Source organism: Sinocyclocheilus grahami, unplaced genomic scaffold (assembly GCF_001515645.1).
Source record: "Sinocyclocheilus grahami isolate Dianchi unplaced genomic scaffold, SAMN03320097.WGS_v1.1 scaffold980.1, whole genome shotgun sequence".
In the NCBI taxonomy this organism is placed as follows: Eukaryota; Metazoa; Chordata; class Actinopteri; order Cypriniformes; family Cyprinidae; genus Sinocyclocheilus; species Sinocyclocheilus grahami.
In genome coordinates this window covers 64,962-89,433 of record NW_015506159.1, presented here as the reverse complement: position 1 = coordinate 89,433, position 24,472 = coordinate 64,962, and the positions used below count along the sequence as shown (strand labels likewise).

At 35.1% G+C, this 24,472-nt stretch overlaps 1 protein-coding gene across 1 annotated transcript in view; it reads right to left on the bottom strand.

Annotated features, from left to right (window-relative positions):
* Positions 1-23,916, bottom strand: part of LOC107565077 (CUB and sushi domain-containing protein 1-like) — a 208,201-nt gene extending 184,285 nt beyond the window's left edge. Inside the window, exon 1 of the mRNA XM_016250262.1 lies at positions 23,656-23,916. Coding sequence (XP_016105748.1) covers positions 23,656-23,713 — 58 coding nt within the window. The 5' untranslated portion in view covers positions 23,714-23,916. The remainder of the gene's footprint in view (positions 1-23,655) is intronic.
* Positions 23,917-24,472: the final 556 nt, after the last annotated feature.

Below are 24,472 nucleotides of genomic sequence, written 5' to 3'. Positions count from 1 at the left end.
TTCCTCTTCTGTAAAGCAGCACAACATTGCCTCGCCCTCTTTGCTGCGTGTTCCAGGGGGTGGGGTTTATCTGGGTTTGTGACGTAACGGACCTGGGAAAAAGCTCGTTGTAGTCCCTTACCAGCCGTTTTTGTAGGCATTAAACTGCCAGAATTTTAAAAGACGATATCTCCGTTTGCATTGAACTTTCAGCGCTGCAACTTTGCAGATATTGTTTATGCTCAAACAGCAACATTACCCACTAACTAACGTTAAAAAAGTGAAATCGCAATCAACCACCCCTTTAATAAATCATTATTTTACATTTCAGACATTAAGTTAAAAAAATTATATGTAAAATGTTGTTTATCAATCCTATTGGATTGTGTTCAGATATTTTTAGCACATTATTATTAACGCTTCACAAATGAAATATAATAATTAAAAAAACATAAACAAGTAATAAAAACAACAGTAAAACGTAAACAAATTGAAGCCACAAAGAATTGCATTTAGCCTTTGTTTGAAAACATGCTCAGTTCAATTACTAGCAATTTCTAAGTGAAAAATTTTCAAAGAAATCCTGCTCTGATTTTGCTCAAATCAGTTACACTAAGTGTAAACAATAATAATCGCAAGCACCACTAATTACGCATCAAATTAACCTAGGACTTACAGTGTTACATCATACACTTGGATGTGATGCAAACAGGTCAATTAAAATCAGAAAATCAATACAGAGTTTGAAAGGCAGTAGTGTTTGACAGTAGTGTTTCAAGTGAAATATATTTCAACACTGACTCTAAAAAGAAGATAAGCCTGTTTTAGCAACACGTCTGCAAATCTCTCCAATGTGTCAAGAGACGAAAGAACCTCTTTTCACAGGTTACATTTATAGTGCCTAGTGTGAATCTTGTGACAGTTTTCTTTCTGATGTAAAAGGTAAAATCAATGCAGAGAAGATTCTTCACAATCGAAGACCAAGCCAAGCAATTATGAACTAGCAATAAAACTGGGCAGCAGCAGACAGTGCAAAAAGAAAAAACTGTGGTAAGGAGGCTAAAAGAGGTGAGAATTTCCTCTAAAGCCAAAAACTACCTCATCTATCATCATAGTAAGAGAGCTTACCCTCTCTAATCTTTCCAATGACTTCACAATGTGTCAAAGTTACAGCAAAACTGTCTCAATGACAGGAAAGTAATTGGCACAGGAAAAAAAAAACATGCAGAAAAGGTACAGTTCTGCTCACTCATAAGTTTACCAACCCCTCACAGAATATGTAAGATAAGATGTTAATAATTTTAACAGGAGGTATCATAAAAATAGCTTTTGTCATGTTTTTTTTTGTTTGTTTAATATGCCGTTTCGCATAACAAATACGTACGTGTAGGGGGTGCAAACTTTTGAATAGGATGATGAAGTGTACATTTTTCTTTTTTTTTAAGATATATTTATAGACATAGATATGTCTTTCTATACTGGGAACAACTAGAAAAAAGTGACTAATACTTTTTAAGATAATATCTCTAAAATGGACAATTTCTCTAAAATGTTTGTCAGGAAAAAAAACATAATAATAATAATAATAATAATAATAGCAACAATCTTGATTAGGAGTTTGGTAAACACCTAAAAATAAACAACCCTAATAAAACTCTGCAAATTTTCATAGACGTATGAAATCTATTTTTGTAAGCATGTTTATTTCATATAAGTTCACCAATGGAATTTCGCTCTCTGAAAGGTGCTTCTTATCACTGTGGCACCATACTACTCCATCAAATTATACCACAAATATGTGAAAATGTATGTATTACTATTCTGGGCTGCTGAAATGCCATCATATCCTATTCACACAGATCAAAAGTACAGCAAAAATCAGTGATTATACACAGTATCTAGTGATTCCACGTGACTCAAGTGAACAATAAACTGTAATTAAGTTGCAGTCCAAATGAAGTCTTATTATGGAAAAGATTCATTAAGCTGGTGTTCTAGGTCACGTTCATTTATCACTGTCACAGTTTTCATTCTGTCATGTAATAATTCTTCACAAAGTAGTCTGTGTTTTGAATAGATGCAACATTATTTCTGGTGACCATTTATGATTCCAGCTGGATAAAAGCAAAGGTCAACACTTACTAATGTCATTGTATGCAATTAAAGAGGCAACATACTGTATGTGACAACATGACTACAGTATGAACAGACTTGCTGAAAATGACTGAAAGGAAGGGATGTTTTTAGTGCTTGATTAATGTCGGTTTTTCAATGGCTGATTAATACGAATGTGGCTTATGGTCAGTACGTTATAATGTCAATAAATACATAATATAGGGCATAATATAGAAAACAAATTAGATTCACCTAAAATTGTTCAAATCAGATATATAAATTTACTATCCATTGACATGGTTACTGGCATAGTTCTGTCGATGTTTGATTATTTCATTTCAAAGACAATTTTAACTGCCCGCCAAAAACTTTTTGGTGGAGGGGAGACAGAACGATGATGTCAGTCAGTATATGTGGAAATGATTAATGAGGTCATGTTGAACAAAGGTCAATGGGCAGATTTCCAGCATAACACCCTTACTCTTTTTGAAAGACATACTGGGATTTTTATGACCACAGAGAGTCTGCACCTCAGTTTAACATCTCTGACTAAATACAGTACTTTTTTTAACAGTACAGTACACTCTTAAAAATAAAGGTGCTTCACAATGCCATAGAAGAACCTTTTTGCCCAAATGGTTCCATAAAGAAACTTTAACATCTGAAGAACCTTTCTGCTTCACAAAAGGTTATTTGTGGTGAAAGAAGGTTCTTCAGATTATAAAAAGGTAAGAAAGAGATGGTTCTTTAAAGAACCTTTGACTGAATGGTTCTTTGTGGAACCAAAATGGTTCTTCTATAGCATCACTTGAAGAACCTTTTGAAGCACCTTTATTTTTAAGAGTGTATCCCCATCATTATACTGGGGCATTATGACTCACAGAGATTGCAAGGTGAGCACCCTCTGCTGGCCCCACTTGCACATCTTCCAGCAAACGTTCTCAAGAGACGTCCTATCCAGGTACTGACCAGGCTGAAGCATGCTTAGTTTCACTGGGCGAACAGGTGTGTGATAGCTGCTGGCTTGTGAATCTGCTTCAGAAAATGAATCATTTGGGAAGTGCTAAAGAATCATTCAGCCCAATTTGTGAACTGGTTATTGCACTGACTCAAAAGAATGATTCACTCGAAAAAATCAATCATCATCAAAATGTCACTCTGCAATGTCAACAAGTCAAAAACATGTAAATTTATTTTTGCAGTGCAATTGGCCTGTCCAATATATCAGTCCTCGACAATAGCTCCACTCACACCCATTCGAATCCATTCAGCCGATCTCCAGGTCTGGCGGTAGCACTTTTAGCTGTAGCTTAGCATAGATCATTGATTCTGATTAGACCATTAGCATCTCGCTCAAAAATGACCAAAGAATTTCGATATTTTTCCTATTTAAAACTTGACTCTTCTTTAGTTACAATTATCTATGCTACGCACGGAAAATAAAAAGTTCCGCCAGACCCGGAGATCGGCTGAATGGATTCGAAAACTGTAAAACTCAACTGTTTAACTCTCTGGCGGGGTCCGCTCACGGTGCTCCCGAGCTGGCGGTGTCCGCTCACGATGTTCCCGAGCTGGCGGTGTCCGCTCACCATGTTCCCGAGCTGGCGGTGTCCGCTCACCATGTTCCCGAAGCGGCGGTGCCCGCTTACAATTGGCCTGTCCAATATATCAGTCCTCGACAATAGCTCCACTCACACCCATTCGAATCCATTCAGCCGATCTCCAGGTCTGGCGGTAGCACTTTTAGCTGTAGCTTAGCATAGATCATTGATTCTGATTAGACCATTAGCATCTCGCTCAAAAATGACCAAAGAATTTCGATATTTTTCCTATTTAAAACTTGACTCTTCTTTAGTTACAATTATCTATGCTAAGCTGCAGCTAAAAGTGCTACCGCCAGACCCGGAGATCGGCTGAATGGATTCGAAAACTGTAAAACTCAACTGTTTAACTCTAGGGGAGTTGGAAAATGAGCCTATTTTCAAAAATAGTGGAGTGTTCCTTTAAGTGCTGGTATTCGTAATGAAAAATATCCTCAGTTAGATACTTATTGCATGGTGATGCAACACAATATAATGTTGCCACTCGGAGAGAAATGCTGTTTTGTCTCCATATTATTCACGACTGTCGCTCCTCCTTCCCGAGAACTGTCCCTGGAATCCACCCCCTCTAGCTTTTCTCATATGCTTGCCTTCTTCCTCTACTTACCCCTCAGTTTGATAATGTAGCCTTTAATCAGTTGTCACTCGGAATATTGGTTCATTTTGATGAGCAGTGAGATGGTGCCAGTGGGACAATTTCATAGCTGTGTCAGCTGTGTGCCATTCATCCTTTCAATTTCCCACAATGCACCTCATCTGGAGGTCAGCTGTATTGAAATGCCTAAGATCCGCTCTGGGCGATGAAGTGTGGCTCACCCCTCATCCATGCAGATGGAAGTCATTGTGCACATGTGCAATGGTTGTTGACCCCCTACTACAGTTTCACAACCCCAAAATACGAGAATGCAGAGCTATAAAGGGATTAGTTATTTAAAGAATATTAACAGAGCATTATACTATAGCTGTTAGGTTAGCACAGACATTAGAAGGGCTGTTATGCAGTACTGAGTGTCAAACATTGATAACAGTTCTTATTAGGTAAACTAATGCAATACAAGTCAGTTTGCATAGAAAATATATCTATCGATTTCTGGTCAAATTAGACATGCAACACTTTCATGAGTGCATCTGTGATTCAAAACATGCTTGCAAAAGAAAGAAGTTAATTTTGGTTTGGCATTTTAGAGATGTTTGTCACAGTTAAAAGTATGAGGTGAGGATCTATATGCAGCTTTATTAAAGAAACAAGATGATCATGCACAAAGGCTGTAATCCAATGGAACCATAAAATTCCAAACAAAACACCTTAGCAACAGAAAGTAACTGACAAACTAAGACTGATGAATTAGGGCTGTGTATACAGTATATACACAAAGGGATAAACTGGGAGCTAATCAAGACATGTGATGCAAATGCTGAAACCATGGAAATATAGTTAATGACTGTAGATACTGTACAAACTCAAACACAGAAAGTAAACAGTAAGAGAAAACAGAAGCAATGGAATATAATTATATTACATTCCATACATCATACATTATACATCAGCTATTTGCATTAACTTTCAAAACTTCAATAAATTCAATATTTAAAACCATAATTTTAACAAACAAATCTAATTATGTTGTGTTTGATATGAATACTGCCTACACACAACATCTTCAGTAGTATATTAAGAAGATCATGCCCTTCTATTTGAACTCTTTGAAAGAGTTAACAGTAATTAACTAATCTAATGAACTACATATTAAATGTAAAAGTAATTTGGAAATGTAAACATACTAATTTACTAATATTGCCATAAATAAATGTGAATTTTATTTACTAGACAACTAATTCTCTGAAGCCACATTAACATGATGCCATCACATTTAAAGAGGGGTCATATGATGCTGCTAAAAAGAACATTATTTTGTGTATTTGGTGTAATGAAATGTGTTTATGTGGTTTAAGGTTAAAAAAACACATTATTTTCCACATACTGTACATTATTGTTTCTCCTCTATGCCCCGCCTTTCTGAAACGTGTCGATTTTTACAAAGCTCATCGGTCTGAAAAGCAAGGTGTGCTGTGATTGGCCAGCTATCCAGTACGTTATGATTGGCCGAATACCTGAAGCGTGTGACGGAAATGTTATACCCCTTACCATATTGTGATGATGCCCTGTCAGGCCAGAGTGATGATTCAAAAACATGAAAACCCATTATAGATGAGGCATTCGTTGCATCCAGTGGGGAGATAATTACGGATTATAATGACTTATACTGTCTTTTTACGCATTGCGTTGCATCGCGCCGCGTAAACATAAAACCATGTCTGCATTTGTGATCGGAGAAATGACAAACAACAAGCCCTACTCTACACTGCCCAAAAAACTCGCTTTAAATATATAAAATATAAAAACTCTTTAAATATAAAAAACTTACTTACAGTCTTTGAGTAAGAACAGCTGGCATTGTAGTCTACTCTCCCAGGATCAGGAAACGGTCCTCCATAAAATGTGCTGCACACATCTGAATATTTGGGTTGAAGTGTTCTGGAACAGTGTTGTAAATACAACTTAACCACTGATTTCTAGTCGTGTCCATTTTTGGAAGACCAAACAAAGTAGTTTCGCTTTCACAACAAAACACAGCGTCACACACAGTGGCCTAGAGTGAGCGGCGGCAGCCTAGAGTGAGCAGAGGCCAGGGGCAAGAGTGAGAAACCACGGGCTAGAGTGAGCAGAGACGGCGGATTCGACGAAGGAGTGTCCGGCGGGCTTGCGACAACCACATGTGACAACCCCGGGCTGGACTCCGCTTCGTCCACGGTGAAAGCTGATCCGGCGATCCACAGCGCAAAGTTGTTGTATTTCCTCAGCAACCAGCAGGGATCAGCTCCAGGCATGACGAAGCAGATATCCTCTTTTGGAAGGCCAAACTAAGTAGTTTCGCTTTCACAACGAAACACAGCGCCTTCACGACATGGCGGAGGCGGCAACAACAATACTACAGCGAGAATAAAAGTTACGCCTTCTTTCTTTGCGTGAACATTTGGGCGGCGTTATGCAAATCTTCCAACATAGTGACGTAGATACGTGTGGGAGTGTTAGAACGAGCCGTTTTAGGTAGGCGTGGCCTACTCTTAACTTTTATAAAGAATATCTCTTTGGATTTGAGACTTTACAGATCTTCTTTATGCACCAAGAGCTTGTAACACTCCAAAGAGAAAGGAAAAATTTTAATTGCATCATATGACCCCTTTAAAAAACTGACATATTCTTTTATTTAATAGGCACCTACCATTAGCATGACTCTTGTCACCCAACAATTTTTTAACAAATGGCAAGCATCTTTTGGGCCAAATCTCACTGTGACCATTTGTCATAAAGGTGCAAAAGCTTTATGTTATATGCTGTGACAATTTACATGCAGCAGTGAATTTAATTTAGAAATTGCCAGTGTTAAACCATCAATTTCCTCCTGACAGCTCATTGGAATGTGGTGAGCACACAGGTTGAATACACGGCCTGCGCTGTGCAATGCAAAAACTAAACGGGAAAGGTTTAAGGGCCACATGCTGTTCATTTGACACTGCAATCAGCATGACCCTTCTCAAACAGCAACATATGCACACTCCCGATATGAAACACTGAGGACGTGAATTCTGGTTTTTGAAAAAGGTATAGCTCTCCGAACCAGACATCATATTTTGCTTTGCCCGATGAATAATAAGGCAGCCATTAGACTGGGGGCGAACATGTGCTTTGGTGTTGTCTCATTTCCATTTTATTCACTCGCTCAGATTTGATTATCTTCTAGGGAACATTTGTTAACATTTTTTTCACCAAAGGAGACGATTTGCCATCTGATCCCTTTTGATCATGAAACAATATCATTTTCCACAGTGAATTCCACAGAGTAAAGGCCTATATATTCATCAGTGATGTAACATAAAGAGGAAACACGGTCTAGTTGTCACTTTTTTCTATTTTTTTCTTTTAGGGAATATTTATTATATTTTAGTGTTTATTGGGTAAATTGACGCATGAACCAAGCCTATTATAGGCTTTTTAACAAATTAAAACAATTATGCAATAAAAAACATTAATTAATTTTTAAAAAAAAATTTTTATAAATAATGAATTAATACATTGCATAAATGTATAATACTGAAAAAATATGTGACATGCTCCAATGAAATGTGACAACTTTCCCTAACATGTGGTTTTCAGTTTTGTCCCTATGAAGTGAGTTGTGATCCAGTAGGGTCCCTAGACATTGTTCATTGCTCCCTATTGCCTGAGAATGGGATATCTGTTGAAGTTCACTTTCCTAGACAAAATGTATTTATTCCGAACACCCTGCAATGCCTTCACACACAGACGAAAAGTCAGTAATGCATACACTTAAAAAAAAAAAGCAAGTAAAACAAAGATTATTGGAGTATATTTTAAATTAAAATGCTATTTCAGTTTTTGTATTTTAAAATTTCAGGGGTTAACTGATTACCCAACTGCTATAGGTACGATATTTGAATTTTAAGTCTGGTAAACAGAACAGAAACAGAACAGAAAATAAAAATCAACATACTGTACAAAACCACTGCTAAATAAAACTACTACGACTAAGAGAGAAAACTGTCTGGAAATGTTTTACCTTTTCTCCTTGTTGCTCAACGATGACATAAGCACTGTTTTAGTTGCCACGGAAACGATATAACTCAAAACTAATAAAGTACATGGCTTAACTTATGAGAGTATAAAGCAGTCAAGATCAAATGGAAAGCATTAAGATTAAAAACACAGGGCGTCTTGTAATACTCCAAAGTAACACATCAATACCCAGCTTCTTTACTGAAGCTCAACTTCATATGGGATATTATAATGCTTGTATTAACGCAAGCCAATAGGAGAGGTAACAATTTACAACAACTGTACATGAATAATCACATACTAAATTAAATGTTACTTTAATATGAACTAATGATGAGTTAAGATATGTACTCATCAAGAACTAACCTTAACTATGACATAAGTCATATTAATTTATATGTGAATAACAACCACATTGACTACATGTTTGCAAGCTAATGTTTTAATTAACACTATGGGGTAAGTGTTCATATGAGTTGTGTCTTAGTTAAGGTTAGTTGAGGTATGCTGTTCACAATTCATTTGACCATCCAGCATCCGTTTGCAAGTTTGGGCTGCATACACAATACACACCTCTTTGAAAACACTGCAGCTTTTTTTTAGTACACTAAAAAAAAAATTTAATTAGTTAACAGTGTGCTTACAGGCATGGTGGGAGCAACAAGCAACAAGTACATTTTTTGTCCTTGTGTTTGCTGAATAACAAGTGAGTCAGAGGATATCACAATATAATATAAACCTCTAAAATCACCACACAATAATGAGTGTGTGAAGTGAATGTATGTAAACTCTGAATGAAATGAGTGCAAGTCAAATAGTCATGTTGCCGTCTCTGTGAGTCTCTCAGAAATCAGAGCTTGCCAAAAGTAATTATCAACTAAGATGTTGCATCATAGACATTCCCTATTATTTGATATGCCTATTTAAATTGTTTAAACCTTGTACGATATGATACACTAAAGAGTGTAAACTCTATGAATGAAAATAAGCACTATCATACTTCAAATAGTCTTTCAGAAATCATAACTTTTATTTAACATTTAGATTTATAGTTTTAATTAAGATATTTAAACATGTTTTATAATTATAATTTTAAAAAATAGATAATTTCATGAACAATGAAAACTATAAAGGGAATGGAATTACATTCAAAACAGGCTTCTTGTGTAATGTAACAAACGTATGGTTCACACACCACCCACATCTGGATTTTATCCAAATACAGATACAAATAATTTTGAGATTGTTGTTCCAAATCTGTATGAATTTCTTTCTTCTGCTGAACACAAAGAAGATATTTTGAATAATGTGGGTAGCCAAACTGTTTCTGGTCCCCACTGTTTATTGTTTCAACAGATGAAAGAAACTCATACAATGAAACTTAAATGAAACTTGTTTAGGAGAAAATCATTTTTCACTAGATGATTTTCCAAACAAAATTAAAAGAAATATTCATACAAAATGTATACTCACAGCACACACACACACACACACACTCCAGATGAAGTCTTTGCGTTGTATGCCACAGTATATCTGCAGTAGTGCTGTGCTAAGATTCACCCTACACCCGACCTGACTCTGAGAGGAAGTGACTCTATAGGCTTTCTGCTCTTTTAAAGACACTCAATCAATGCTTGTGAAGTTCACAGTCCTCCTTCACCGACAATCCATTTAGTGTCCTCTCATCGGGTGCTCTTTGACTCCAGGCCCATCGGCTGATGTATAGCATGTTCAAAGGCACATATTGGCTATGCTGAGTATTAATTCATATGAATTGCTGTGAGAAGTAATGTGGTCTACTTGATATAGCTGGACGATACAGCTAAAAGAAAGGTTCAAAGTTAAAATATAAAAGTTTCACTTTTTATGCATATATATATGCATTAAAATATTAAAGATAACATCTAAAAAAAAAAAAACATACGCAAGTGAATTCCTTGGAGAAGTGAGTTAAGAAGCCTTTCTAGATCGAAAATGTAGGTTTGTTACTAAAGGAGGTTTTCTTATCTGCCAGTACCTGATATGTACCCTTTCCACTCCATTACATTTTATTAAAACAAATAAGAATTGTAAATCTGGTGAGTCAAGAGAAAGAAAATAATATAAGCATTTACAAGACACCCTGTCAGCTCTTTTAAGCATTAAATAAAGTCTATTTTAAGCATTAAATAAAGTATTCAGTGCATACAGATTTTTCTTTCAGAACCCTAGGGAGGCCCAACAATAGAGTCGATAACCAGAGTTTGATCAGTCACCTGGTGTGATAGATGATGGCAGACAAAAATAGAGTTCAAGACATCACTTGTTCACACACTTGTGGTGGGCTGAGGCAGATACAGTGGCTGGACAAAATAATGCAAACACCCATTATTATTGGGTTTAATAATGTAATTTGTGTTGGCAACAGTAAAAAAAACACAAAAAAAACATTGCAATTTTGTTTTGTCTGTATTCTCTAGGTTTTACGGTAAATCAGTGTAGTATAAGTTGTGTTCAGCAAAGTTTAGCACAAGCCGTGACTTCTCTGACTTTTTTTTCTTTCTTTTTTTGGATGTTGCATGTACAACAGTCTTTATGATTATGACTGCGTACACAAAGCATGGCAAGACTTATAGTGGAATAATATATATTAAGAATATATTATTAAGAATAGTGGCGATAACCGAAAGTAAACGATGGGGACACTAAGAAGTATTGTGTCCAAACAACATAGAACTGCTGCAGTAAAATGACAGCAAAACTCAATATCCAACTTCAAGACCCTGTTTCCACAAATTTTTTTTATAAAAATTAAAGAACTTCACAAAGCCAAAAAGCCAACACCTATGAAACAGCTGCAATTGTCAAAACTTTAATCACAGACGCCAGTAAATGTAAAAATGATGGTGTTATAAGCATAAAACCTGGACAGTTGGTGCACCATGATAAGCTTCAACCTCTGACCAGGTCAATCAGCTGATTTGAATATTATCAAACTACTGTAGACAGTTTTGGAGAGAAGAGTAAGAAGCTGATTCCCTCTACCGACATCTCTAAAGCAACTAGCAGATGTTTTTTATAGACAACTGGAGACTATTCAAAGGTTGTATGAATCTATTTGAAGAAGATTGGAAGCTGCATGAAAGGTAAACACCTTTACAAAGAAATATTGCCTATTTTCTAGGTGTTCATGTTATTTTGTTCATCCGCTGTACTGTATGTGCCACCACCAAAAAGCATGGAACCATATTAGCAATGGGGCATAAAACAAACTTGCTTTATTAATGTCAAAAATCAATCAATCAATCAACGAATACATACATAAATATTAATTTGTTCATTCAGTTAGTTAGTTAGTTAGTTATTCATTCATTCATTCATTCATTCATTCATTAATTCATTCATTCCTATATCTGAAACTTAACCCTATGTATGCACTGAATATTTATGGAAGCCCAGGCTAGGAGTAATGGTTGAAAGCAGACTGATTTATCTGACAGACTTATATGACACTGACATTTATACTGATTTACATCTTAAGAGGGAGAACATTATAAGAATAAATTACTTCTTAGCAACTCTCCAATTCACAAAATATATATATATCTTCTTATACTATAATTAGATATTATATTATAATATAATATAATATTTTATATATATATATATATATATATATATATATTTACTGTATATACTATTATGCATACTTGTTCATTCATTCATTCATTCATTCATTCATTCATTCATTCATTCATTCATTCATTCATTCATTCATTCATTCATTCATTCATTCCTATATCTGAAACTTAACCCTATGTATGCACTGAATATTTATGGAAGCCCAGGCTAGGAGTAATGGTTGAAAGCAGACTGATTTATCTGACAGACTTATATGACACTGACATTTATACTGATTTACATCTTAAGAGGGAGAACATTATAAGAATAAATTACTTCTTAGCAACTCTCCAATTCACAAAATATATATATATCTTCTTATACTATAATTAGATATTATATTATAATATAATATAATATTTTATATATATATATATATATATATATATATATATATATATTTACTGTATATACTATTATGCATACTTGTTACATCGTAAGAAGAATGGCATCTATGCTAATATTAGTCTGTCACTTTCTTATTCCGAGGTCACCGTAGCCACCAGATCCAGTACGTATCCGGCCCAGATGGTGGATCAACACCTAGAGATGACCTCTACAGCCCTGAATTTCAGCGGAGACCAGGACAACTAGATGAGCCCCAGAGACAGATCCCCAGTGAAGATCTTGTCTCCTAGACAGCCCCCAGGACAAGACCACAGGAACCAGATGAGTCCTCTGCACAATGTGACTTTGCTGCAGCATGGTACAACCTGCTGGTTTCGTCTGGTCAGAGGAGAACTGGCCCCCCGACTGAGTCTGGATTCTCCCATGGTATTTTTCTGCATTCTGTCACTGATGGAGTTTTGGTTCCTTGCCGCTGTCGCCTTTTGGCTTGCTTAGTTGAGGACACTTCATTTGCAGCAATATCGTCGACTTGATTGCACAGATACTATTTAAACTGAACTGAGCTGAATGATGACATCACTGAATTCAATGATGAACTGCCTTTAACTGAAAATTGAGTGTTTACTATTGTCCTTTTGCATTGACACGCTATTTTCCTATTTTGATATGTAAAGCTGCTTTGACAAAATCTGTATTGTTAAAAGATAAAGGTGACTTGACTTGACTTGATATATATAATATCACTTTCACAGACTTTTAAATTAAATGTTCCCTCCTGGTGGAATGACCTGCCCAACTCAATCCGAGCAGCTGAGTCCTCAGCCATCTTCAAGAAACGGCTAAAAACACATCTCTTCCATCTTTATTTGACCCTCTAGGCTAACTCTAGCACTCTCTATTCTAATTCCATCTATTTATCTATCTATCTATATTTATCCATTAGCAGGTAGATCAGATAAGTGTTTGCATTCAAAACAGAAGGATAGCCTATGTTTTCATTGAATGTAACACTCAACAGCTTCATCAACATGATAGCAATAGCCCAAAAGCCACCTTCTTTAGTGTTTATTTGTAGCTTTATGATACATAAATCACAATAAAATTAAGTAATGCTTAACTAAAATGTTTGCTAGAAAAACAATCAACATGGACAATTGCTGCCAAGCCTCACTTAAGAATATTTAGTCTGTATATATGACACATGGTGTAGGGGAGTGAGCAAATGTCTACTAAATCCACCTTCAAAAGGTAAATGTCAGATTTTCTAGCAACTGCAAGCTCCTTTTATGGCCATCTTTTGCCCTTTTGATCAGTTTGCTGGCATTTACTTGTAGCATTACATAAGAATTTCCTGAATAATTTTAGTTTCTCTACCTGCAGATATATAGGGCCAATTACTGTCATTGTATCAGTACATGTTGTACAATACATTAAAAAAACTGTCTATGGAGAAAATGAATGGGAAAAATACTTCCAGAACCAAGGCAAGTAGAAAACTGGGTAGTTACTGTTAGCTGAATGTGGCATTATGAAAAATGGCCAGTGAGTGGGCTGACTGGACTTTGAATCGATGAAAACGGAAGAGTTAGATGAAAACGGAAGAGTTAAATCTTGTAGAGTGAGAGAAAAAATGTTGTAAACAATGAGAGACAAACGAAAGTCAAAATAGCAGTCTCACTCTCTTCATGACTGATAAATGCAACACATACCAAATTAAAATGCCTTTGTGATGCCTTCTGAGATAATTACACTTCCATATCCCCTTTCAACATCTCCAAACCGCTTGACAAGCCTTTGTTTAGTTACCCTCCCTTTTCTACATCAGACTTGCACTGTTTACATATGTTTTAGAAATGTTGGTGAAAAATAACAGGCCTGCATTACCATGCCATGTGTTTATTGAGCGATGGTATTAGCAATGTCAATGTTTATTTTAAAATCTATCTACTATCTATCTGTCTGTCTGTCTGTGTGTGTGTGTGTGTGCACGCGCACCTTTAAATATTGAATGTTAGGCAGAATGTATAAGCAGTCTATATGATGTGCTTTATTTCCAAAATGGAAAGATATTCATCTGAAGATATTCATTCTCAAAATTAATGATTTTCTTGCCTTCTGATGATCACATTTGTAGATGAGTATATTCAGGCATTTGGTCACATGACATTTAAGAACCAATGGGAAGAACAGAAGAGTTATTTAAGAAAAATATGTTATGTTTATATATTAAATATATTTATATACAAGATTATAAATATATAAATGTATATACTATGTAAATATTTTCAAAATATATACTGTATGTGTGTGTGTGTGTTTATATATACATAATAAATATACACAATACACATACTGTACATATATTATGTAAACAAAAACTTTTATTTTGGATGCGATTAATCGCGATTAATCATTTGACAGCACTACTTATCATATTTATTTTGTACACAAAAGGTATTTTATCACTATAGATCTATGCTGTGACTGAAAATAGAAACATAAAATACACCAAAACTAACATAAAGACATAAAAATAATCCATTTTATTTGTGTACTGTAATACAAATCTTCAGAATCCATACTATTGCAAGTAACAGAACAAACCCAAATACAAGCCTTTATTCTGCAATCTTCATCTCCATCCCCAGCAGTGATGCCAAATGTCAAATGCAATGCCCATTACATATTTAAAAATTGCCACCTCAAGAAGCTTTACAACAGGTTTTACGTCAGTGATCGTCACAGATTGTGACATCATGTGTATCAGATGAACTGTATTTCCATGAGAAACATGCTGCTTCCCAATTTGCCAATGTATGCTTTGCCCTAAAAGTATGTACGCTTATTGTGACAAAAAGTACATACTTTTGAGTGTGTAGCAGAAAAGTAGGCAAGCTACTTCATCATAATTGTGTATTTAACTGACTGTTTTGTCACTTAGTAACATGCATTCTGTCATTGCTTAAACTGCCGTGTCAATCATCAATTCAAATATGAGAAAGAATTTTAACAATAAACAAACTTTCATTTACCATCTGCTTTCTGTGGTCAGTAAATGCCACATCAAGTGTACCAGGCACTGACGTATATGAATCTGACAAATAATAATCACTGTTTGTGTAATTTTGCACTGAAAAGAACGACATTAACTTTTTAATATAACACAGCGCTAGACCAGCGCATGTAGTTCCTGGTTCTGCTGGGTTGTGGGTGGTTAAAACAATGCAGGATTCGTGCTGAAATAAAGCAACTGAATTTTGAATTCATCCCTGTATGGTATGGGGATGTCAAGCATAGTAGTATTTTTGCTCATCATTCTAGGGACTGAAATGAAAGCCAGTCTGCCTGCTTCAGCAAGTTAATGGCCTTTCTCCTGCTGTAAGATAGTACTTCTCATCTGTCAAGAGAAAAACCATAGCAACATGTCTGAACCAGCTGAGTTAATTCACTGGATACGAGGTGAAAGGAGTCATTTCTTCTACCCAGTCCTACTTGTGAGTTGCTACTGTGTACATTATTTCTGCCTCCTTCTCCCCTTTGACAACAAACAGACACTCTCAGAAACGCCCTAAATCAACATGAAATAACACAAGGCTCTTTGCTCCCACAGCAACTGAAGCCACATTGATCCCAGAGTTGTTATATCACCTGTCCTCAATCCAAAATCTACCGGCCTTTCAGTGGATGTATAATTTCAATAGCACTACTACAAGACAGAGGTTAACATTGCACCTCCTGAGGGACCATCACAGACTAAATTAATCGCTCACAGAGTGAACAAACAGTATACATGTAAAACGCAAGACATTTTGCCATTAAATGCTGTTTATGCCATGGTAAATATACCTACATGGCTATTAGTGGCGAGGACTGCTGTACACTATTTACATGTGAAAGCAAAAATATGTGTCGCAAAAGAAATCATGGTGAGGAAGAACTTAACTTAAAAAAGTGTGTCTATTAAGATTATATAAGTATATGATATATTTTATCTCATTTTCAATTTTTCCATCAAATTTTATTGATTGATTTATTTTATTATTCTTTTTTTAATGAAGTGCTATATATGGTGCTGCTTTGCATCATGATATATAATTTATATCTGACTTCCATCATTTTCAAAATAAAAATATATTTAATTAAATGGATTATCCAACAACAACAAAAAAGCCATTACCTTATGGTATTCAAAGGACATCATTATAAAGTTACACTTCCTGTGGGGCCACAGTGCAAATATCTAACTAGCGGCAACATAAATAAGGACATGAATGTGCATGAATATGGACTAAACAAAGGACTGAGGAAAAACAAAAAAACATGACAAAATAGTGTTGCACAATATGTGTTACAATAGTACTGTTACCCAAGCACCAAAAGTGGTAGTATCAGTGGTATTGTATTATTTGTTCCATCCAATCTGTTTATTTATCGTTAATTTATCTGCAATAATATATACTATATAAGGCAATACAAGGACTGCATCTTGTGTTTTCCTGTTCCTTGTATAAATAAATAAACAAATAAATCTATGTCATGTCTATTGGATACTCTTGGTGAATAATTTGTTCAGTTCGCATGAACTTAAATCATATGTGAGTGGTCACATGTTAACTTTCTTTTTGCCTTTCAAGGCTTACAATAGGAAGCTGATTTGATAAAACACACACTTGCTTACACACACACACACACAAATACTCTGTGAAAGTAAAGAAATTATGAGATAAATTATATTTATTATATTATTATTTGTAAATGTTTACTCATTCTAACACTAAGTGGTATTGTTACACCACTTAGTATTGTACTGAATTATATAATTAAGATATTGTGTCTCTATCCTGAAATGTCCAGATTAATTTAAATATTGGGTCTTAAGAACAGTGCTTGTTTTCTGCATACATCCAAATAATATCAGCTAAATGCCACCACTCACGCTAAAACATCTACAATCTTTTTTTAAAAAGCTAAGAGCGCTTTTTAAAAAGGGTCATTTTCAATTCTACAACACTGCTAACATGTGGTCTAATTAAAATGCATTTTTTGAATCTCTAAGCATTTAGTCGATCTCCGTCTCTGTTCTTGAGAAGTAATGTCATTTCTGCTGACTCTGTCTGCTTTGAATTGCAAATGTTTTAATTGGTTATATGCATGTTGTATGAGAAAGATCTGCACTTGCATAACCTAAATAGGTCATTACATCTAGAACCCAAGCAACCTAAACTAGTAGACATACAGCATTTGTGACCAAAACGAGCCATGCAGACAAGAACTGGGAAGTTGAGGAAGAGCTGTCAAAAACTTGAAATAAAAGGTTGCACTGCCACATCGAGCCAGCTGTCCACTGAATTATGGATGTTTCTTGGCTCCAGACTTTGCATCTGCTTGCCTAATCAACACCATTTAAAAGATGTGGTGTGCGTAGACATTAGTTGCATTTTAATTCTTTGACAAACCCCTTTTTTCCAAGCCAAAACTGAAGTGTTCCTCTAGATGCCGTTTATTTATAGAAGTACTTTATTCATCAGCGATGGATCCGCATTTTGCCACTGTATATCTGTACCAAAGCTATGAGTTAATGTCAACATAAAAATCACAATTGACTCTAATTTCTTGTCGCCCCTACCTCCATTCTGGTATGCCTACTTTTCAAGATCCAATCACATCCCTGTGGATAAAATCAAGTTTTGCTCTACTTATTCTCATTAACTCGTTTCACTCAGAAATACATATTACTGAAATAAAATTAGTTGCAAAAGGTATTACATGGTGACATGGAACCTTTCAAAGAAAAGTATGGCTAAAGAAAAACAAACACAGCAAAGCAATCATTAAAATAAACAAATAAATAAACAAATAATAAGCAAGAAAATTGCATGTATTAGCGAATGCATGTACATATTAATCACCTAAGTGACATTTCAGTTCAATCAGTGTGTTTGAGTCACCAAGGGCCTGTTTTAATAACAAAGCCTCTGTTCAATCACTGTTCTCCCAAGACCTCGAATGTCACATCCTCGAATGAGACCTGAGGCTGGACAGTTTCATCACATCTTATAGTTGACCAACTAATTTGGTTGTCATTGTGCCTGTCTTGGATGATGAAACAGTCATTTTAAAACTGTAGTGTGTGTGTGTGTGTGTGTGTGTGTGTGTGTGTGTGTGTGTGTGTGTGTGTGTGAATTAAATTGATATCACTGACATTTGAGGATGGGTGTGTCTCTATTCAGATGGCATCAGATACAAGCCTTCTGTCCAATTGCATTGATTCAATGCAAGCTCATCATTACTCAAATATCAACATGAAATCTGATGTCAACTAAAAAGGAAAGTCCTTTTATATGCAGAGCAAGATCTTTCCTTAAAGAGAGTATATTTCAATGACTCTATTTCCTAACAAACTTTAAGCACAAAAAGTGCTTAAAAAGTTTAAAAGTGTTGACTAGCATTCTAAAGCATATGTAAAGTTCCTGAATGTAATTTTAAATTTAAACTGTAATGCTATATTACACTGAGTTAATATATTTTAAATTTTCAAAACTGCGACTTCATTGTTACAAATGTGTAATTGCAAATATATTTAAATACATGACATAGAAGTTGACAATAGAAATTGCATCAAAGTATATACTGGTATACAGTACATTTGACAATACAATTTAACAATATTTCAAAGATAATCAAAGTAATTATTAAAAAATATATGAAGATGAGCTTAAGTATGGTGATGCATTGCTACCACTTTTTTAACAGTTTACTGCAGTTTCTTATATTCTTCTATTTATTTAACTTTTGTGGCTGAGGGATTGGAAGTCTCATACATTCACATAAAATAGCTTAACTTCAACATTGCACAATAATGTACATATCCGCAGTGACATATGCGCAATGACAGTTCATCAAAATGGAGCGATATTTATATCAAAAGACTGCAGATTTCTGACACGTCTCAATACAGCTTAGAAGATAACAACAGACATATTGTCCACTTGTAATCTGTTATTGGTGTGTAGCCCTGATCTTTTTTCAATTCACTCACACTATAACATCAAAATCTAGTCTAGTGGTGATAAAAAAGTCAAAAGTTTGTTTCTGATGTAAAAACAACAGACATCTTTGACTGTTGAGCAGACTGCTTTTTAGATGCTTATGCTGCATTTTTTAATGTTTTTAATTTTTTATGTTAAAAAAAGTTTAACTTTTCAGAAACAGACATATTGTCCACTTGTAATCTGTTATTGGTGTGTAGCCCTGATCTTTTTTCAATTCACTCACACTATAACATCAAAATCTAGTCTAGTGGTGATAAAAAAAGTCAAAAGTTTGTTTCTGATGTAAAAACAACAGACATCTTTGACTGTTGAGCAGACTGCTTTTTAGATGCTTATGCTGCATTTTTTAATGTTTTTAATTTTTTATGTTAAAAAAAGTTTAACTTTTCAGAAACATCTCAAAACTCTGGGGGAGTGTCAGTCGGCAAGATTCATTAAACCATTATTGATTCAAAGAGCTGATAAGGTAATAATGAAGAGGTGAAACTGTTAATAACATGTTTAATAACTGCACACTTTACAATGTGACCATGCAAATACATTTTAAAGGAAAACTAAATAAACAAAATGCAGTAAATACAGGATATTTAAATTACTAATGCATTTAACTTCTGATGTGGCACGTCTTTTTAGAAGACGAGCTGCATCTAAACAATGATTAATTGAAATCTTGTTGTTGTTGTTGTCAGTATTATTGTTCAAATTGCTTTTCTTCTTCTTCTTCTTCTTCTTATTTATGCTCTCAAACTACACCAGATTGGTGCATTTAACTTTAAAGCATGCACCGAACCTCCCTAGATACAGTATGTCCAAAGTCCAAACACCATAGTCTCACAACACCGTGTGGGTAACATGCGTATCCAGAAAAAGCTGCTATACAGTTTGACATCAACAGAGTAGCTGGGCTCAGAAGAATGTACAGCATACCCTGCATTTGTGAAACATTAAGCATTGCATTTGACCAAGTTTTAAAGCAAGGGAAGTCTAAATATTTATTAATTTATTTATTTTGTTTGTTTGTTTGTTTGTTTGCTTGCTTGCTTATTTATTTATTCATTCATTTTATTAAAAAAATTTCCATGGATCATACCTAGTAATAAATATTGTTGTTTAGTGCTTGGGAGACTATTCATTATATCAGAAGACCTCAAAATTACAAAATTGAAGGCTATGATCAGGCTTAACATCATTTTGGGAAAAGAGGGGGGAAAAGAAAGCTACTCCAAAAACTGATGTATTTTGAGCAACAAATAAACTTTCCATGCTTTCTACTATTTTGCACATCATGGCTGATAAAACTAGATTAATTAATGCCTGTCCCTGAAAACTCCCCACATGCCTTTGAACAAGGAATAGCAGCAGTCATTGTCATTAACTTTGATGGCACAGCTGTGACAAAACTAATGATTCTTTCACAGGCTTGGGAAGCAGTGGAAGTGCCTGCAGCATCACTAATTCTTCTGAAAAAGCATGTCCTCTAAAATGTTGAACATAATGAGAATACAGAAAGTAACCTTTGAATTGAAGTTTACAGACAGAAAGAGGAGACTGTCGGGGTAAAGTTGCTCATTCACACAAGTAGGCCTACATCAGCAGTGAGGTAATGGAGGTGAGCAGGCCACGAGACTGCATTTTCCTGTATTATTTAATTCCATGCCATGTGCAAGGATCTGTGTATATTATACTGTAGGTCTATATATAATGTGTTAATTTCTAATGTGCAATTAATTTAGCAATTGCTGCAATCTCATGTGAGTGACAGCTGTTGCTGGGGAGAGGAGGCATTATTCGCTTGTTAAGTCTGACGTCACACGTCACTTTTTCTGGGTCCAAACCACTGATCTATAATAGAGAATATTATATATAGATCAGTGGTCCAAACGCTTTATGAGATGTCAAAAGAAGAAAAAAAAACGTGCTAATTAATAGCTGTTACTTTAAATATGTAAAAAAAAAAATTTATTAAAAAAAATAGTTAAATCACGTTGATTATATATCATTTGTCATAGCTTGTGGAATTTAAAAGACACCATTAACGTTATGTTAGCAACACCTGTTACATTGTAACTCGTGGGAATAGCGGCCTTCTAGAGGTCCTAGTTCTCGCCTAGTGGGGGGAGTAGGTGAAATACACGAACCAGTGCATGATAGTTAACAAAAATAACGGTTTGTTGAGTTAAAAGATTTTTTGCTTATCCATCAGCAGCATTACAAACACTTTGGAACTTAAAATAGTTGTAGCTACAACACCAGGACGTCTATGAGCAATGTAGGTTAGCGTGGGGACGGTTGCAACAAGGCTTATTTCTTCAATCAGGAATGAGCCACAGTGATGATATTCATACTACACATGCTCAATCAGCCCCTCATTCTTCCTGGATGAAATCAGGCACATGTGACCATTCCTTCTACAAATAATAATTTTCATGGTAAAAAAAGTATTTTTTTTAATCATCAGATTTTTTGTCATACTGTCTAAGTTGCTTGCGTGAAGCATTGTAAAAACATATGATTTATATCTTGATTTATATATTGTGTCAAGCTACTATACCAAGTTTTGTCATGGCTGTCAGTGTGGCGACAGTTGTAACACGTTGTTGCAACCGTCCCAACATGCTGTCCCTTACCACAACATTGATGTAAAAGCTTGCCATAACATTACATAATTGTAATTTTATGGATTAATAAAGAACCCCTTTCAATAGTTAGGTATTTCTCCTTTTTTATTTAAATAAAAGTGGACTCATTTCAAAAGTGGACTAAAGTCAGTTCCATAAAATGGTAGATTTGTCTAATTAGAATTTTAAAAAAGTAAGACTGATTACCACTGTTAAATATTCTTTGGTTTTTATACAGTCAATTTAACTTATTAAAGACCATGTCTATGCACAAATAAAATAAAGAAATTGCAAAATTATATTTTAGAATTGTTTTAATTACATTTTAATGAATGTTGCAACCGTCCCCTGTTGTGGGGTCAGTTGCAACATTTGACTTTGTCTATTCAAGTATAAATTGTATGTATATAATCATATGTGCACGTGTTACAGCAATGTGGGTGAGTAGCTGACTGATGTGGCTTTATTGTATTATAAGTCTAGCTTTCTAATGCAAACAGTCTCTGAGAAACTAAAGCAAATACAAAAAGTGTTGCAACCGTCCCCACTCTCCCCCTACCTGTATGTAATTAAAAAAAGAAAAAAAAGAAAGTATATTCTATTTATAAAAATAGATCAAATCAAGTTTGCAGTGCATTTAACGATTAACCTAACCCTGAATGTATAAATCTCCATATAGCCTAAAAGTTAAAAATGTCATAACGTAAACATCAGAATCCTATAAAGTTAATTGTCTTATGTTTTATGCGCAATTCTCACATTTGAATATTAAATTGTGGCTCCCTCTCACACTACAGGTTATAAACTATATTTTAAATTAGATTCAGACTGAAAAGTCAGCCTACTGACAGACTATAGCAAACGCGTAGAACCTCTATGGAAACCGGTGAAAGACGGCTAAGAATAACCATATGACTACAGACGAACAATAGGCCTTTCTTTACGCAACACAACTGTCTGTGATCCAAAAAAAGTTTATACTTTTATTTAATTATGTGATGTAAAATAGTCTTCGAGGATTGTATTTCACTTGTAAATATCATGATGTAATTTTCAGAGAAATAATGAATCGCGCTTCCTTCCTACCCTACTACCTGAAGTCTAACAGGCATTGTGACGAATTAAAAAAAGAATCTATATATATATATATATATAGAATCTTTTTTTAATTCGTCACAATGCCTGTTAGACTTCAGGTAGTAGGGTAGGAAGGAAGCGCGATTCATTATTTCTCTGAAAATTACATCATGATATTTACAAGTGAAATACAATCCTCGAAGACTATTTTACATCACATAATTAAATAAAAGTATAAACTTTTTTTGGATCACAGACAGTTATATACACTCACACACATACATAATCAATCGAAATTCAATATTCTCGTAATTTCACCGAAATCATCTTGCTGGGTAATATGTCTCTCATTTAATCAGACAAAAAATATACAATATACACGCCATCGCTTAAACACTTTTTGTGTGCGTGCCATATGCAAGTTTGATGTGGCTTCAACAAACGCAAATTCAACGTCCATCTATATTCAAGGTCTAAAGGACTTTTGTAGTCATACCCAAGAAAAGTGGTATTCCTATAGGAGATTAATGACCATGACACCTAGCTTATAAAACAGACTTTCAACTTACCGTGAGCTGCGGCAACAAAACCTGCGAAAAGCAGCAGGATCTGCTTCAATGTGCCCATCGTGTCCGCTGTAATTCCACGCAGCGCCACGGTGTCTTGCGTTTTATTTTCTCCGATCACAGTAATGCATAGAGATCCAGCTTTGGCAAGAACATCTGACGCCTATGGCACACGGATTCGTCTATATTAGCTCTCATATCACCGAGAATAGCCACTGCAGAGACGAGACACGGTGGTGTTGGGACCAAAAGTGATTCCCTCGGTCCAAACCGTGGAGACAGAATGGAGCGATGAGGCAGTCCGCATCTAGAGGAAGGCGCTGGACTCAACCATCATGTGAGATACAGGGGAATATGGATGGAGATCTAGAGTCTGCAGACTCTTATGGGTCCACATAAAAATATCAACTCATAAAGTCGCTTTTAAGGGAGCCATATAATTTAACAGGAACAATCCGAAAAAGCCTGCAACCTCCCCAGTAAGGAAAAATATATATATAATAATAATAATAAATAAATGCAGTATGGGGTTACTAATAGAATTTCGCTCATATTTGGGTCTGATCCTAACGAAATCAAATGAATCCAACATATGTTTAATATAAAACACTCTTATAGAAAGCAATGTAGAACATCCAATACAAATGTATGTAAAGAAATTATTTTAGGATTTTAAAACTTGTAAAACACCTGAATGAATGAATGAAAGAATGAATGAATGAATGAATGAATGGATGGATGAATGAATGGATGAATGGATGAATCGATTAAAAAACTATTAAAAACCTGAATACTTGTCCAATAATAATCTAAATGGATG